Raw genomic sequence first — 18,077 nt, 5'->3', positions numbered from 1 at the left:
GTAACTGAATACAACTCATACTTTTTTCCTTCTAAAAAATAAAACAGACTGCCCCATAAATTCACACATGAACTACTGCTGTTCTCACTTTTGTCTATTTTGAACATTAATCAGACACCAGCAATATCACAGATATTTAAGATTGCACTCATTTGAGTGACAGGAAACAACAAAAACAAACCAAATTGCATAGTATGGTGCAAATTACATCACTCAGTTTAGGTGAGCAATATTCAATATTTAGAATTACATTAATAGGCTATAGCTGACAACTTCAACACCAACAAATGGAACAATAAAACCAACAACAAACTGGCATAATATGCCTCTGATTAGAATTAAACATAACAGTGGAGAACAACTTGGATTTGGCACGCGTCAACATGTTGGTGACGGACGCTGCGTAATAACGAAGCAAGGCACAAGTAATGTCTTTGCATAATACACAGTACAACGGCAATGTATCACACAGAACATTATTTATAGACGTCACCTGGCGCATGTAGGTACAACACACAAAAAATGTATCCGCTCTACCTCCATTATCGCTTTATCACGGATTGGCTCATATGTAATAACACTTCAAGGGCCACTACAAAATATCTCGGGGGCCGGATCCGGCCCACGGGCCACCAATTGAAGAGCCCTGCACTAGGGGGTTCCAGGGTTATACTCCGGGGAGTTTATTTATTTTTTTAATTATTAAAAAAAATAAAAATATTTTTTTCTTTATAAAAAAAAAATAATAATTAAAAAAAAGAAAAAAATGAAATTATATTAAAAAAATGAATAAAAAAAAATTTTTTGACCTGCGGAATGTTTTTTTTTCGACCTGCGTGCAGGTTTTTTTTTGGACATGGGCGCATGTTTTTTTTTGGACATGCGCGCAGGTCAAAAAAAAAACCTGCGCATGCAGGTCTAAAAAAAAACCTGCGCACGCAGGTCGAAAAAAAAAAACATTCGTCCAGGTCCATTTTTTTAAATTATTTTTTTAATATAATTTCTTTTTACATTTTTTTTTTATTTCATTTTTTTATTTTATTATTTATATGGCCTTGCTTTTTCTTTGCAGAAAAATAAAAAAAAATAAAAAACACCAATGATGATTCATAATGTTTGTCAATCAGATGCTTATTCGTTTTCTGGGGAACAGTCAGCATCCTCATCTTCAATCATTGGGACTACTAATCCTGTGTGTACAATGCATTTTGCTCTGGCGTCCTCCTTGGTCTGTTGTTGTTCTGGGATGCACTAGCTTTATTTGCACTCAGTGGCCCATCCTTGTCGGAGGCCTTCTGTACCTGTGAGGTACAATGGAGGGGGGTCCGATTTTTCTGTCTCTTATTCACTCCCGTCTCTCACTCAAACATACGCACACACACAGCTCCAAGTTGTCTCTATACTATATTTCTGCTCCTTTCTCCCGTTTCCCTCTCCTTTCTCCCATAAGAACGTTACTGTATGTAACCGTGGCCATCTGTTGCGTGGCTTTCCCACTAAGATATCTTTCTTTATAAAACATTAGTATTCATTTTTAGTTTCTCATGTCACAGAAACCACAGTCAATCCTGTGTTTATGTGCCCCGCTGTGGTGTCGACAGCACAGAGCTCCGGTACCGTGACAGGACATCGGTGGTTTCTTTCAGCTTGTATTGTATTCCAATTTTAGCGAAAACACACATAACATTAGCTTTAAAGTTTCGGGATGACTCGTCTGCCAATGACTTCAAGTTGGTTGTGTTTTAACCGGTGATTGTTGCGCCCAGTGGCGGTTCTAGGGAGGGGCCAGTGCCCCCGTAACTCTGAGTCCGGACCCCCCTGTGGCCCCCCCAATCCCAGTGAGTTCTGCTTCATGTGAGTGGAGTTTTTCTACACTGAAACGGGTGAAAACGTGCCTCAGGTCCACAATAAGTGATGAAAGACTTGAGTATTGAGTAAAAAAGGGCAAAGGCTTTGAATATGGAACATTTTGTAGATAGATTTGCTAAACAACACAAAAAACGTAGAATACTGTTACTCTAGTGAATGAACATTGATGGATGTGCAGAGTTTTTGCACATGTGTTTTGACTTAATTGGTGACCCTAAAACATTAGGTGGACATCATTGCAATTAATTGATGTATTCCCATACTAACCTGCAAGCACTCTTTTTCTTTTTGCAAAGTGAATCTGTTCTGTTTTTCTGTCAATGTTTTAGTTTACAGCCCAATTAAAATTGTTGAAATTGTAAACACTGTTATTAGTCTTATTTATCCCTGTCTGAATGAGGCATATGGCTTTTTTTCCTGGGTTGTATGTGCCCCTCTAACACAAAAGCCGGCCCCATCCCGGCCCCCCCATCAAAACTGGTCTAGAACCGCCACTGGTTGCGCCAAACTGTTTACAAAGGGACACTTGCTTGCGACGCAGCAAGTGCCTGCTAGTTGACCTGCCGGGCGGGACGATCAATACTTCCCCACATAAATAGCTTAGTTCTGATTGGATCGCTTCCCAAAGCGTCCCGCTTACATTTGTCTCGTTTTCATTCGTTAACGAAAGTGTCAAAAGATTTCGTCGTAGTTTTTGTCATCCTAAATTGATTTTTATTTAGTTATAGTCTCATTTTCGTCAGACTGTAGAAGACCCCCAAAGTTCTCAATGGATCTCCACGAATCACACAAGTGGCCAATTTTGTTAAAAAAAAACGGCGAATTTCGCCGAAAGGTGACTAGTTTGCATGCCTGACTAATCAAATACGGCAACAACGACAATTTGACAATTTGAATTTGGCATGATCAAATGAAATCCCATTGCTCCTGTGGTTTTGGACTAGTGACCTGTTAGACTTGGTCCAACTTTATATGTCAGTCCAAGTCAAATACATCATGGGGAAGTAATCTATTAAAAGCAATTCCAGTCTTTAAATTACCCATTTTATACCAAAAGGTGTGATATTGTTTGGCCCTTCCAAGGCTTATCTGTCAATCCCACCTCTGACACTTGCATGTGTGATGTGACGTCCCTCTAGGGTAGACTTTGTAATGTTCAACATCACAACTCTGGTAAAATAGGTTAAGTTAAATATACAGAATGCCATTTCGTCCTCAGATTGTTGTGCCCATGGCAAGATTTCCACCAGCCTCATCTGGATAAACATTGAACATGAAACTTAACCTGAAATATGTAGTCTATTGTGAATGTTAATGGTAATTGAGTGATACTTTATCACCCTCAATAACATCTTCTTGAACAGAAAGCCTTGAGGATGTTAAGGATGCATCAGGGACCACAGTACCAAAGCTTTATTAAACATGTGACATTTATTTTAATTTTAGTATACAATAAGAATAGCACACTCACTATTCACTTCATAGTCAAGAGCCAGTCATGTGCAGGTTGACTACATCACAGATAAAGTGCAACAAGGTTCTTTCGCTAGCATTGGATGAAAGCAGCACAAGCAACAATATTAGGTCATATCAAATCAAGGTGCTTGTTTTTTTTGTTTGTTACTCTAATGGTAGCCTGGAGGTTATTAAAACTATAAAAACTATTTCTCTTAGTTCTCGTGCGCGTGACGACCACGTGTCTATCTTCAGAATGGACTGATTACATTCAGGTCAATGTAGAAAAATAATCACAAAAAATACTTTGCTTTCATCCAATCTCTCATCCTTCTCGTACAATCGGCACAGGGTCATGTGGTCAATACTAGGGGTACCTTTTGGCATGTGAAGTATGAATACATGTCTATTTACTATTCAGCACACACTTTTATACAATGCGACTTAGAGTTCATTTGTTGATGTCATTAATGGACAACGTCTGGATTTTTCAACTTGGACCCTATTTTCACATTGTTTAGGGTCTAAGTAACTAATGCGGACAGCTATTTTTGAAATTGGTTCAGTAGTGCTTCAGCTATTACGGCCCAGAAAAGCTGCAATTTACCCCATGGGGCAATAGTAGGGAAAGGATCCTTACAGAGAAATTAAAACTATTTTCTGTACCTTTAGTGTGCCTTTTTACTGATCCAGTCTGTTTGTTATTGTGTCTTACCAAGTCTCACTCAAGGAGAAATCTCTGAAGAGCTTACTACTTGGCCAATTCCAGAAATAGTTAGTTAATTAGTCACAGAAAAATCGAGAAGTTATCCTTTAAAGGTGTAACGTGTAAGATTAGCTAGCAGTCAAATCAGTCCTCCACACCAGCCATTCTCAATCTTGGGGTCCCGACCCCAATTGGGGTCGCGAGATGATTTCTGGGGGTCGCCAAATCATTTTGGAAAAATATACATTTATTTATTTATTATTTATTTATTTATTTAATTTTTATCAAAATTAATGTAGCGTCCGACTGGACATTAGAAGGACGACGAGCGGTTGGGCTCAAACAGGCATTTTATTACTCAAAACCAGTTGCTGTCGGCCGTAACTAGGCCTACACCAAAACAACAACAACGAACCTGTCCACTAGTCTCATGTCTGCCCTTCTCATTCACACATACAGACACTAGGGCTGTCAACGAATATTCTAAATTTGAATATATATTTGAATAGTTTTGAAAAACAGACATTCAAAGGTGAAAATTAATATTTGAATGTGGAAAAACACACACCCGCTGCAGCCGCAGTGCGGCTGTCTGCTTTGCGAGTGGGCGACCAGAACACTACAAGACAACAGACAAGAGTCAAGCGACAAGTCAAGCGACAAGAGTCGGGACCTTAAATTGCTTGCACAAAACTCTTGATCAGCACTCAGCATTTGTTTATTGTTGTTCTTTATTTAAACAAGTATGCGCAGAGAGAGTAAGGGGGAGCGAGAGAGAGTGAGAGAAAAAGAGAGGTCTGCGGTCTTGGCCATTAGTTCATTTACTTTTTTTTGTGTAGGTAATATGTTGTCAAATATGTTTAAACTTAAATAAACTACCTATACAAGTAGTTATGTCTTGTTGTATTAGTTGGTCCTGTTATTGACGTAATGCGCGTCATTGACATAATGCGTAAATATAGATATTCGAATAGTATTCAAATAAGTTTTTTTTTAGAGGGAATATTCAAACGTAATTTTTTAGCAATTTTGACAGCCCTTGTGTGTGTGTGTGTGTGTGTGGGGGGGGGGGGTCGCGGACAGCAGTGCATGTTAAATTGGGGGTCACGACTCAAAAAGGTTGAGAACCACTGCTCCACACAATGGGGGGGCAGCATATTGCCAGGAAGTTGTGGTGGCCACCCCTATTGGAAGAAACAAGGAATTGCACCGATGCGCCGAATCAATAGTGCATTTCAGTGCTCTGTTATCTAACAAAAAAGTAACTAAATACAATAGTATTATGATAAGGTAAGAATACGCCCTATGGGTAGCACTACTTCATCCGCTCATGTTGGACTGAGGGCATATTGTACACTACAGTGACGAGTGTCCTGAAAATAAGTTATTCTTAATCAGGTACAAAGTGGTACTACGATGCGGTACTGCTGGTACTAGCTGCCAACTTAAGTACATTTCTCCAACACAATATATATCTCGGACATAACGTCAGAACTGCAAATTCTTTACAATCTGTTGATCATGTAATTAATTGTTGACTGTTTTAAAATGTTATTCTTAAACATTGTACTATTAAGGAACAGGCAGGGTGTCTTGGGGTGATCGTACCCATGTCGTTTGACCCCCTACCCCTACATTCCTTGACCCCTACTGCCATCTCTGTTTGGGTTTGAATCCAGAACTGTGTGTGTGTGTGTGTGTGTGTGTGTGTGTGTGTGTGTGTGTGTGTGTGTGTGTGTGTGTGTGTGTGTGTGTGTGTGTGTGTGTGTGTGTGTGTGTGTGTGTGTGTGTGTGTGTGTGTGTGTTGCCCTAAATCTGCTCCACAGACATACAAAGGCCATGATGAAGAGGTGTGAAGACATTTCTTGTGGTTTCCTAGTCATCTAGGGTTTGGCTCACCACCTTCTGAGCCATCGCCCTCGGAGCCAGATATAAACAACTGGCCACCAGGCAAATCGCAGGGCCCCAAGGGAAATTCCACCATGGTGACCCATCACAGAATCAGCTCCCATCGTCACCACCACAGCAAGTCATCCCATCTTGGGCCAGATGGACAGGGAAGGGAAGCTCTGGGGTTAGTGCGATGGCCACGGTTTGTGTGAAACTTGGTCAAAGTCATTTTGAAGCACACGATCGTATTGGAAAACACTGAACAACAGAAAAAAAGACAAAGTCTATCTCTGTGAAAGAGCTTGGCGGGTGCGTATATGAATTCAGTGCAAGTTCCTAAGCCTCTCCAGGTATAGTTTTGCTTGTCTTTCGTCGCAGTGTTCTGGATTATATTCATAACACGAGACACCAAACGCACCGCCACCGTAGGGTTTTCAACGTTGGCCTAGGCATACAGGGTAAACACGGACTATCGCATATCAGTACATTGATACGGCTGACTAGGAGGCAGGCATGCATTGCGACGGCTGCACCAGGAATCAGAAACTCATACGAGAACACCACAGGTGATACGTGTTAACCACTTATGGATATTAGTTTAACTCGTGTGTTGAGTACACACGCGAGCACACGGACGGATGCTACTCCCGGATTACTAGTTAGCGTCTACACAACCTACAATACGGTATCGGATGAAAAAAACGGCCAGAGGGTAAGAGACGGGAGGGAGCCACTACCCAGGAATCCTACAAGGGGGATGAGGAGCAGGAGGGAGAGGGAAATCTGAGAGCCGGGATGAAACGGATTCAAGTGGTTTGCCTCTGCCAGCCCCATGCGCCCCCCCCCTACTCATCCCAGTGACTCCTTCCGCTGGGAGGATCAGAACTCCAGGCCCCAGGCCCTGAAGAAGCCCTTGGCCACCAGGGCCTCTCGGAACGTCACCGTCAGGGAGTTGATGGTGACGTCGGTGACGGTCACCTCCCCCGGGCCGCACAACACCTGACCCGGCGTCCAATCAGAAGACTTCTTGGACCCGTTGTTATCCTGCTTCTCTTCTGGGCCGACGGCTGAGCTCCATCCTCTGTCTTGTACTGTTTGGACGGAGAGAGAGAGAGAGAGAGAGAGAGAGAGAGAGAGAGAGAGAGAGAGAGAGAGAGAGAGAGAGAGAGAGAGAGAGAGAGAGAGAGAGAGAGAGAGAGAGAGAGAGAGATAATGTTCCATCAGAGCGGCGGCCAGAGAAAAGAAGAGAGACACAAAGGTAGGGTTTGCAGTGAGCCAGTGATTGCATCAAGCCTTCCATGTGTTGGCTGTGATTGAGTTACTTTCGACTGACCTGGATATCTTATCTTGCTTTGAAATGCTCACTAATGGACAAATAGGATACCAGTGTCTGCAGGATTCAGCCAGAATATGAGCCTGGATCAAAATTATCTTATTTTGGATGAAATGGTACAGCTTTCTTTCTTTCTATCCATCTAGCTATAAATGTACACATCTGATATAACAATTGGACAATATAAAAGGTGAACACATTTTTACTATATATTATTACATATATTTTCTTTTTCTTTCTTTTCTTCTAGAGATTTATACTTTATATTTGCATGTATGCCAAAACCTTCTTTAATTATTTGGGTTGTAACATATATCTAAAAGTGCAAAAGCGTGAGAAAATATCATTATCATAATTGTACATGATGTCATAACATACAACATACATCTATCACTGCACTACGCACGTTTGACTACATGATCTAGAAAGCAAGCTATCTTTATCCTTCTATTAATGCTCATCCGCCAATCTCTCAATGAGCCACACTACTCTGATATCTGCTTGAAGATAAAAGCGAAGCAGGAAGTGGAACTGGCTAAAGAGGATCTGAGTGGACCTGAGTGGCATACATACCATTCAAAAGGTTTCCGTTCTTCTCGGCCGTCGCCTTTCTGTGGATCTTATTTTTCTCCTCCTCTAACTCAATGTCTTCCTCTACTTGCCTTTCATCTTCCTCCTCATCCTCCTCCTCTTCCTCCTCCTCCTCTTCGTCCTCCTCGTAATCCCCATCCCCCCAGACCTCACTGCTAGGGGTTAGAGAGCTTGACCTCTGTGACCTCTGCGGATCACTCGTCTGATGGGCCAGCCGCGGACGAAGCGTCCGTCTGCAGGGGTCGTACTCCTGGTCCTCCGCCCCGGGATCCAGTGAGCCGGTCAGGGAGAGACGCAGGCGAGGCTGAGGCTTCTCTGGGGCCTTGTGGGCACTCCGGAGGTCCATGGTGTAGATGGTGTTCTGTTGGATAATGCAGTGGCGCGGAGACAGAGAAAGGAACAGTGAGTCCAATGAGTAATAACTCATTATGAGTAAATAATAATGAGTAAATAAATAATGAATCTGGTTATGTTTGTCTCCTAAATGTAAGGAGGAGGCTTGTCATAGTCTCTTGTTTGTGAGAAAACATCTCAACAGGACATATGCATCATGAAATATAAGCATAATATTTGGATTGATGATGCATGAATATACACATGAAAGATGCATGTAATTGAATCAGTGATGGGACTATTTACCTCCAGTAGCAGTCTCTTCACCTTTGACCCTTTCCTCTTGTGTCCCACAACTCGATCCCTCTGCTCTCTAAAATAAAACAAGAAAACAAGAAACTACTAAAGACAACAGCATAGTGTACTCATGTCGCTTAGTGTTGCTCAAGGGCACCATGGGGAGGGTTGTCACTGTTGTGTTTTTAATAGAGTTGAAACAGACAAACAAATGTGTCCTTGCATTAAGTGATAACATTTTGTCTGAGAATACAGATGTGAGCTTTCCTTAGGAAATACAACTCTTGGACAGTTAGCTTCCATCGGTCCTACAGCACATGTTTCTGCTCACTTCTCTTGAAACGCCTGCAGTAGGCGTTGGTCCAAAATGTGCTGTTCTGGTTCCCATGTGGAGTACCTGCAGGTCAACCAATGAGAGCAAAGCATGTGACACTTTTTTTAGTATTCCTTCGCTTGATTGGTGGCAATAGTTCATCATTTCATTCACTGGAAGTCATCCTTCATATTTTTCCTGAAGGAGCCCCGCGCGTGCGCGTGTGTGTGTGTGTGTGTGTGTGTGTGTGTGTGTGTGTGTGTGTGTGTGTGTGTGTGTGTGTGTGTGTGTGTGTGTGTCTTTACACTCACTTTGGAGGCCATCCTTTCCATTTCAGAAGATACTCCACATTGCCCTGTTAGAAATAAAGTGTGGTATGAACATGAATATTAAGAGCACACCTAATTTATATGTGATGTAAGCATTCTGAATGTGGAGAAGTATGGTGCTGATGTCTGTCGGTTAACTTCCTCTATTTAGGTTTTTTTTGTGTTAGAATCTCCATTAAAATTAATCCTTAAATGTGTTTTGATTAGTATTATTATCAATTACCAGCTCAAAAGCAAATTTCATTCCATTTCATCATCACGCCAATGACATCTAGTGATTGTCGTTGATGACGTCATCTACTTTTAAAGCAAAGGTGATCTTTTTCGCGTAAACTGACGTCACTGTTTACGGGGCTGGCATGATTTCACCTGACAGAGCGCGCGGGCTCACGCCGACTCTCTCCCCGCCACGGGAATGTTCCAGAACATTCCAGAAACATGCATAACGGAAAGTGCGTTGTAGTTCTTATTCTACTGTTCAGGAAATGAATCGTGATCTAGCCTACATATTCGCACCAGAGATTTGTGCGCGCTTCCAAACCGTTTTATGTACATGCTTGGGCTATTATTTTTGATAGTGTTCCGTTATATTCTCCATGTGCATCTCCCAATAATACAAAAAAAATATCATTCCGCCATTGGCTGATAACTATCCAAATGACAATTCACCGTTTCTAGTTTTATAAGGCTATTTCACTGGCGAGTTTATGGGGAAAATAATTAACTTCGAATATAGGATAATAACCAATGGCCTAAGACTAAAACAATATACAAGCGGCTTCTTAATACTTTATTTTTGCACATAAATAAATAAGTAAATAACAGGTTATTTAAAGGGATACCCTCCGTTCCCCGCCCACTTCACTGTAGCCCACATTGAGTATGAGTAACCAGGTTACTAGTGCTGCTGGATAGCCCTTCATTCTCCTCTTCCTTACAACTCAACAGTGTTGCCAACATTTTCATCAAACGTTAGCAACGTCCCGTTTACAGCACGAATATGATGGTTAAAATTAGGCCTTCAATATATTTATATATTTAATTAAATACCTTTTTCACTCTTTTCTTGAGGATCGCCTCCACGGCGAACACTTGTTCTCCAATCGCTGACAGCTCCATCTCCCCGACGCGGTGCACGCGGCTAGGAAACTGTTCCAAGTGGCGCCTTTTTCCGTCACAAAGTATCCAAACTGTTTATGACCGTACCCTCCACCGCGCACCACGCTTTACCAACGCGGCTCCTAGCCTCTCCGTCTGCCGACCAATCAGTCCCCCCTTCGCTCAATGATCTCTGACCGTTTTCCTGACACTTCAAGGCCCGCGGATTCCGCGCTACTTCCTCGTTCTGGATCTCTCCGCACGTCCAGTGACTTTACAAATCTGCGACACATCTGCACACTGCTTCTCTGCGCGTCCACGTGCCATTACCAGACGCGCGCCCTTTAAGCGCGCTCCAGGTCGCTTTGGCAACGCAGCGACGATGATGGAGCTCAGCTGGCATTCGCCTGTCACAATATAGTATGATTTTGAGGAGCAGCAGTACAACAAAACACGTTTTACGTTGAATTCAATGAATAATCACTATTTCTTAACAGAACATTCAACAAAGCACGCATTGGCAGATATTCATAAAGTGCCATTATAAGATTTTTTTTTATTTCTGTGAAAAGGAAAGAAAGGGGAAAGAGACATAATGAAAACAGACTCTGGGAACCAATGATTGAGGAGGAATGTCATATCCAACATTAAACCCACTGATATCTGTAACACTTAGTGTAATGATATGAGCCTGCTGCTCAGAGTTGGACATTGTAACCTCAAAACTTATAAATGGTATTAATGATCACATTTGGGAGCAAAATAAAAATAAAGTTTCTTCCAAAGAAAAATCGGATGGCCACAAAAAATCCCAGCTTCTCTTGATTGCATCACACTTAAACAACCCTTGATATAAAATAAAATAAATTGTAGTATTTGAAAATGCCCTTTTTTTAGGGTTAGGATTTGGTAATGAAACTAAACAGTCCCATTTTGAGATAAACATACGTTATTTACGATGTAAACAAGTTAAGGCCAATATCATCATTGAAAGAACACATACTGTCTGTACATGAATAACATTTCCTCTTAAGACAATGCTTCTATGATCACAGCCGGCATCAAGGCAAATCTCTGCAACTCTCCAAAAACACACCAAGCTTTCACTTCAAACTTCCTCTTTCCAAAGTCATAATCTTTCAGAATAGAATATTCTTCAGGACTCGTAGGATATCAAGATAATTCTCAATGTGGTACCTAAACCCTCTTTTTCCCTCTATAAAAAACGACAACGACTTCCCTTCTGGTAACGTGACGCACATCGAAATCCAACCACGACACATCTGCACGGACACTGTAACATCAACACGTATTTGGAGCGACGTTCTCCACCCCTGTACTTAACTCACTATTAATGACCGATTGTTGTTTTTCTGGGTGTAAAACGTCTAAGACTCTAGACCTACGGGGCTTGAAAGGGCTGCTGTGCTCTGTTAGGACTGACCCCAGCATCTCACAAGAACAGACAATCATCCACAAGATGGGAGCATATTTTGGCCCAGGGTGTTTCATGGCCTTGTTGCCATAAAAAAACGGACAAAAACATTTAAATAAAAAACACCCTGTTGTGTGGGCAGTCTCTGTACTGACTGGTGCAGGAAGGTGCGATACAATGTACTGGGCGAGGGTGGGCGAACGAGGATGTCCAAAGGTAGCAGGAGAGAGAAAGAGGTGACAGACAGTGTCAGTCAAGAAGGACATAGTTCTGGTTAAAGGGAGAGTGAGAGTGAGAGACAGAGACAGAGAGAAAACCACAAACAGAGTGAAGGACTCAAAGAAGACACATAGGTGTGGTCGAAAGCTTGAAGATCAGACACATGGCTTCATTGGACATACAGCTTGAGTTCCAGCACTTTGGGAAGCTGTACGATGTACAAAATAAATCAAAACCGACATTTAAAAATAGTCAGTATATATAGATATATATATATATATATAAAAAAAACATAGCAATACCAGATACTGAAATAATACGCTTATAAATTTGACTTGTGTTACAAATATGTGATTCTTAGTGATCTCCCTGTAGGTAGATATGTATGTCTGTATAAAGATTTGAGTAAGGTTTGAATGTATGCATTCGCTTCCTTCATTGCTTTGGGTCTCATTGATTCCAAGAGTCCAGAAATGGAACTGCAACCCAAAACAAAACAAAACAAACCAATACCAGAAGCAGGAAAAAAGTTGTCTGCCCCGTGCATCTTGTGCATCTTTTTGATTGGCTATGCACAACCCTTGCTTCCTCTTCGTCGAAAGCTGTGATTGGCCGGTTCGGCCTGTCCTGAACGCCAGCGTGAGATGTGATTGGCCACTTCACTCTGCTCCACTGTTGTGGGACATCCAGGTCTGGTGTGACTCCACTTCCTCCGAGACGACCAATAGCAGCTCACAGTTTTTCCCACGCAGCTGGTGGCGCAGGAACTTCCTGTCACGTTGAACACAGAGGAAAGTGAAGAGGAAAGAGCACAGAGGCGATAAGTGAGAATACAGTCTGGCTGCTCTTTATAGTCCCGTCCAACGTCAACAAAGACGGAGCCAGCCGTCTGGGGGCTTCGGTACGTACACCGGCAACTCCATTTCCTGCCACTACAAAACCTGGGACCCTCCCAGTGTGAATGCCAGCTGATGGTTCCACGGTCCACCCTTTAGGTACTCTGCAGCGTTTAAAGGCTGACAACAACACAAGCGTGACCCATGTTTGGTCATCTCAATGAAAACATAGCAACACAGTGGTCTATTATCTGTTATAAATACCCTGCACATAAACATAAAAGGTAGCGGCATATTGCAAAATAACTAGTAGTTTTGCTTCTCATCTAGCTTAATCAATTTTAAGGACAGTTTCTAAATGAGTCAGTCAGTCATAAAAATGGTTTAAACAGGTTACCAGTCAGACTGACACATAGACACACACACTATACCTGAGCTCATCCGCGCTGCCGATGGGGTGGGGCCCACGCAACTTGGAGTCCAGGTTGTAGTAGACTCCGCCCACCTCCCTCACGCCGATCCAGTGTTGGCGTTTGAGCGGCAGCCGCAGCGGGCCCCAGCGCAGGTTGGATGGTACGTTGAGGATGTAGCCCGTCACGTTGGACACAGCGATGCTGCCCACGTCCCTGCACAACCACACAGGAGCACAAAATGAGTTCACACTCCAGGAAGCTGAGACTAGCGGTTCCTAAATCAGGGATGCACCGATATAACATGTCTTGTTAGATACCTTTATTCCAATATTGGTATTGGTAGATATTATATTTCTCCCAACCCTGGAATATATTTTTTTAAATAATAATAATATTAAATGACATGCTGAACGGCAAGCTCTGATTAGAAAAAGGATGCTGGAGGCATAACCTGTTTAAACCATTTTTATTTTGGTGTGACCTTGAAAGGGATGAGCCACAGCCTGTCCCCATGTGTCCATTGCCCCCCCCCCCCCCCCAACCCCGATACAATTATTGCCAATAATCTGTCAACCATCCGGCACACATATTAAAGCTGCACTGCATACCTTGATGTGGCTGTCGTTGTTTACCAGGCATACAAAGTTTACTCAATTGATTCGATGTCCCAAGGTATTGAAGGTAACGTACATGTGACAATCAATGATTACCACTGGTTGATAACTGATGCAATGGAAATGTAAGCACTTATGATGGAGAAAATAGCAAAAATACTAACATTTTGATGGGGAGTCTTATGGCAGCATTATGTGTCCAGGTCTAATTATCTATAATCCAACCCTTTGGACACTTTAAAAACAAGATATGGGCTATTGTTTAGACACTGAGTCCATGACTGTGCTGATAAAGATGAACCTAGATTGGGTGCCTATTGTCACAGAGAGTTGAGTGAGTTGAGTAATTTGTCTCTGCTGATTGTCGCTCACAATCAGAAATACATCTTCCTGTTTCATTGTTCTCAGCCAATCAAGACTTAAGACAGCTCGTTTTTGGTGGAAGTAAAGAACTAGATAGGAAATAAGAGGATAAAACGATTTTTATAGAAGAAGTGCTTACCTATAACCTCAAGTAATACTATTATTATTTTTTACCTAAGGTCTATAATTCTCACTACGTAGTTGACCCATACCTCTTCACAATCATTTAAATGTAGGGACTGAACATGTGATGTCCTGCACATTGCATAAAACTCTGAAATAAAAAAAACTCATAAAGCACTCACGGTAAAAGTCATTTCAATAGTCAGTTTAAATTATTTAGACAATCTTCATATTTTCTTATCTTAGTAATGTTAATTCCTTCCTGAACCAGATGCTTTTATTCAAGTTGTTCATCATCACGTATACCAACGCCAGCTGACTTATGATGTAATCAACAGACAGTTGGCAGTTGAAAGTGAAAACACCAAACAATAAAAAAAAAAAACATCGGCAGTGGTTTCTGAACAATCATTCCAGATGTCCTCACTCAGTAGAAAGCGTTTTGTTGGTTCCCCCACAAAACCTGACAAAGCCTTTTGCAGTTGTTTTTTTTCAAAACCACAAAACATGAGCACAATAAGCGCTACACAAGCAGCCGTTACTTGCAACCTGTTCTCTTTTCCTTCACAGCGAACCAAGACCAAAATAGCTCTCATGGAAAAAGGGACAATGTTGACTTGATTGACTCAAGTAAAGAGGACTACCATTTCTAAAACTAAGGGATAATGGCAATTATGATCGTGATCGATTATGAACGTTTTCTATTTAGTCATCGAGATGCTTTTATTCAAAGCGTCAAGCAGTTTATTCAGATGAAGCTCATGAAAAGCTGGTAAGGGGGTACGGCCTCTTTACGTGGATGACTGTGGATGACTTTAGGGATCAATGTTTCGTTTGGGAGTGGAACAACCTTAACAAAACTTCTTAAAAGGTTAGGTTTTAAGAAGGTAAGGAGTTTGGCTATAACCCAAGTAATGAAAAACGATTATATCTGAGTGACTGCTTGGACCCTCACATACCTTCTCTTGTCCCACCACACAGCTTCGAACCCGCGGGTCTGCAGGGCGGCCATGATGACGTTGACGTCATAGTTTCCATTTCCCAGCATGCTCTTCTTGTGCGGCGTCACCAGAGTGCTGGGAGCGAGTCTGCACGGGTGTGAGTAAAACAGAAAAAGACACAAAGACATCAACTACCACACAGTCATGAAAATACCTCAAACTACAGAATGAAGAGTCAAGGGAACATGAGAACAAGAGAGGGAGCAAGAGGAAGAAAACAAGGGGGAGAGAGGGAGAAAGAGAAAGTAGACATGCAGGTGAATGTTAGTAAAGGCCAAATTCAATATGGCTGACGATGTTACTAGAAATGAGCGTATGCGAGTGAGAAAGCAAAGGGGACCGAGGGAGGACACCAAAACAAACTAAGTGCAGCCTTTGGGCAGAATCTGCATTGAGCCTCAAAGATGGCCAACCCCAGTGTGTTCCCCCTCACCTCTGGCTGATCTCCTGCAGCGCGTCGCGGCTGAACGCCGTGCCGTCCTGGAAGACGTTGTTGAGCGCGTGCAGGGCGCACAGCTCCCTCCGCTGCTTCTCGTGGTAGATGACAATGGCGGCGGCCGGCGGCGGCGGCGGGGCTGGGGGGTCGCCAGGGGGCGGAGCCGACGGCGTGAGGGACGAGGAGGAGGAAGAGGATAGATCTGGCTGTTGCTGTTGGGAGTCCTTGGGATCTCTACTGCTCCTCCTCCTCCTCCGCCTCTCCACGTCTCCTCCTCCTCGTCCTCCACCGCCGCCGCCTCCTCCTCCTCCTCCTCCTCCTCCTCCGCCCCCCCTCGACCCCCCCAGCATCCCCTCTCCTCCACCTCCCCCAGGCGTGGTCACGTATGTTTTCTGCTTGCTGACCTTCCAGGGCATACAGCCCAGGTCCTGAAGCCCCCCCCGCCCCCTGCACTTCCACTCACTGGCTGAATACGGAGCGCTGCCCATCTCTGGCTCCACCCACCAACTGCACGGCAGCCACCGTCACCCCCACAGCACCGCCCTCACAACCACACCGCGAACATCCATGCTGATGCTGCTGCTGCCATGCTAACAATTGCCATGGTAACCTTCAAGCCACGGCAGTTTGGGGTAGGGGGGGATTGCGCTAGTAAAGCACACCTGGTGGTGGTCTTCAAAAAGTATGCGTGTGTGTCCAGAAAGGTAAAGGTTATGGTTATAATAACACTGTTTTTTTCATTCGGTGGTTGGCGTAACCTCAAAAGGTATACTGACTAAAGAAGCAGGGTTTTTTCAAAGCAATTGTAATCCTGTCGAACTTGACGGACGAGCAGACAATCGTCCAAGTCATGCTGACTCCACCATAGAACACCTTCGAGTTGATCCCTGTATTCCGCCTCTTCTATCGCCTGCGTGTGTTGACAGCTCTTTCTTTTTCCAGAAGGGCAACCACCAGGAAAGAGAACCGCTGGAACACAGAGAGAGAGAGAGAGAGAGAGAGAGAGAGAGAGAGAGAGAGAGAGAGAGAGAGAGAGAGAGAGAGAGAGAGAGAGAGAGAGAGACACAGATGCTGATGCTGAAAGAGGTGGTTTGAAAACAGCTGAGAGAAGGACAGAAAAGGATAGGGGTGGGGGGGCTGGTCTTATTGATGTCAGTGACTAAGCAAGGTAACAGCATTAAAGCTACCTCGGTGGCTTCACAGCCTGCTACTTCAATCAGCCTAGACAAACGTGAGGAAGGTAAACATATTCTGCTCTAAGCTCTGATTGGACACCCGTAGCTTGTTTGGCAGCTGGCTATTTTAACAACGCCTGAAACCAACAATTCAAATTTAGAATTAAGGAATCCTTTGGGCTAACAAACCTGTATGTTCTTGAATACACTAGTAACCATACAATTTAAAGAAAGTAACCTAAATCGTCCGTGCCTTCTCGGTCCTTCGTTGTGGACCCTACGTGACACTAGTCTGATAGCGTAATAAACCAGTCCCGATCAACCTTTATTTTCTCTGAGCCACTTACCTCCCCTCTTGTGAGATGTTACGGTAGCTAAACTGGCATAATCCGTTCAACCGGGTAGGGTATATCCTCTTTTCCTGGGGTTGGTCAGTTCTTTGTCTTGTGCCACTTTTCCGTGTAGCACTCTCTAGTCTCCCTCAACACGGACATGCGCACATCGCCATTGGCTTCATGTTTGCTGTCATAGCCTGCGTCAGTACGAAGTGCGTACTGTAGTCCCTCCCCAGGGACTACGAAACCCTAGATTTTCGTTTATTTTCATCTCAAATGGGGCGTGAACAAAATATTCCACAATTTACGTTTAGTGGAAGCACCACATCCGATTCTAAAAGTAGATATCAGTTTAATGCACGAGTTTTTTTTTCAAAAATATTTTGACTTTGTTTTATGCTGACCTTCATTGACCGACCCCCCTTGCAACATTTTAGTTTTGAATATGATATATCATATAACGTGCAAGACATGCAAGCGTTTAAGTCTGACATGAGACATTGGACAAGACCGCAAACCAAAATAAAGTTTCTCAAAAGCAAATGTATGACAATAACCGACATGAAAAGTGACAGCAGATAACAACAATGATATTATTTAAGTGGAAATACAAAACATTTCAACCAGCTCGTAGCTTAAAACTACACATTAATATCTGTAAGCAATGTTGATTGATAGCGTTTTTAATAATGTTGCCAATAAAATCACATCCAATAATCATAAAGAATGCTGGCAAACCAGTAACTCTCATTATTTCTTTCACTGTCACATATCATGTTTCAAACAGCTCTGGAGAGAACGCTATCTTATCTTAAGATCCCTATCTTACTTGTTCACTATGATCTATAATTTTAACAGACTAATTCAATAAATACAATTTAAACAACTAAACCTCTTTGCTAAATGCAGCCAA

General features: G+C 42.8%; 2 protein-coding genes across 2 annotated transcripts; both read right to left on the bottom strand.

Moving 5' to 3' along the window:
• Nucleotides 1-3,312: 3,312 nt before the first annotated feature.
• Nucleotides 3,313-10,486, bottom strand: cbx7b (chromobox homolog 7b). The gene is made up of 6 exons (XM_084485916.1): nt 10,167-10,486; nt 9,099-9,142; nt 8,806-8,871; nt 8,484-8,550; nt 7,827-8,205; nt 3,313-7,011 (listed from the first exon to the last, which is right to left on the bottom strand). The coding sequence occupies exons 1-6, from the start codon at nt 10,233-10,235 to the stop codon at nt 6,800-6,802; spliced, it is 837 nt and encodes a 278-aa protein (XP_084342042.1). The 5' UTR covers nt 10,236-10,486; the 3' UTR covers nt 3,313-6,799.
• Nucleotides 10,487-10,774: 288 nt separating this feature from the next.
• josd1 (Josephin domain containing 1) lies at nt 10,775-17,310 on the bottom strand. The gene is made up of 5 exons (XM_084485483.1): nt 17,177-17,310; nt 15,652-16,623; nt 15,177-15,305; nt 13,136-13,330; nt 10,775-12,639 (listed from the first exon to the last, which is right to left on the bottom strand). Exons 2-5 carry the CDS (start codon nt 16,140-16,142, stop codon nt 12,528-12,530), a joined length of 927 nt encoding a protein of 308 aa, XP_084341609.1. The 5' UTR covers nt 16,143-16,623; nt 17,177-17,310; the 3' UTR covers nt 10,775-12,527.
• Between the last annotated feature and the right edge of the window lie 767 nt (nt 17,311-18,077).

The sequence above is a fragment of the Micromesistius poutassou genome, assembly GCF_964030765.1.
Source record: "Micromesistius poutassou genome assembly, chromosome: 21".
Taxonomy (NCBI): domain Eukaryota; kingdom Metazoa; phylum Chordata; class Actinopteri; order Gadiformes; family Gadidae; genus Micromesistius; species Micromesistius poutassou.
The sequence above is the reverse complement of the archived record's forward strand: the minus strand, read 5'-3'. Positions and strand labels throughout refer to the sequence as shown.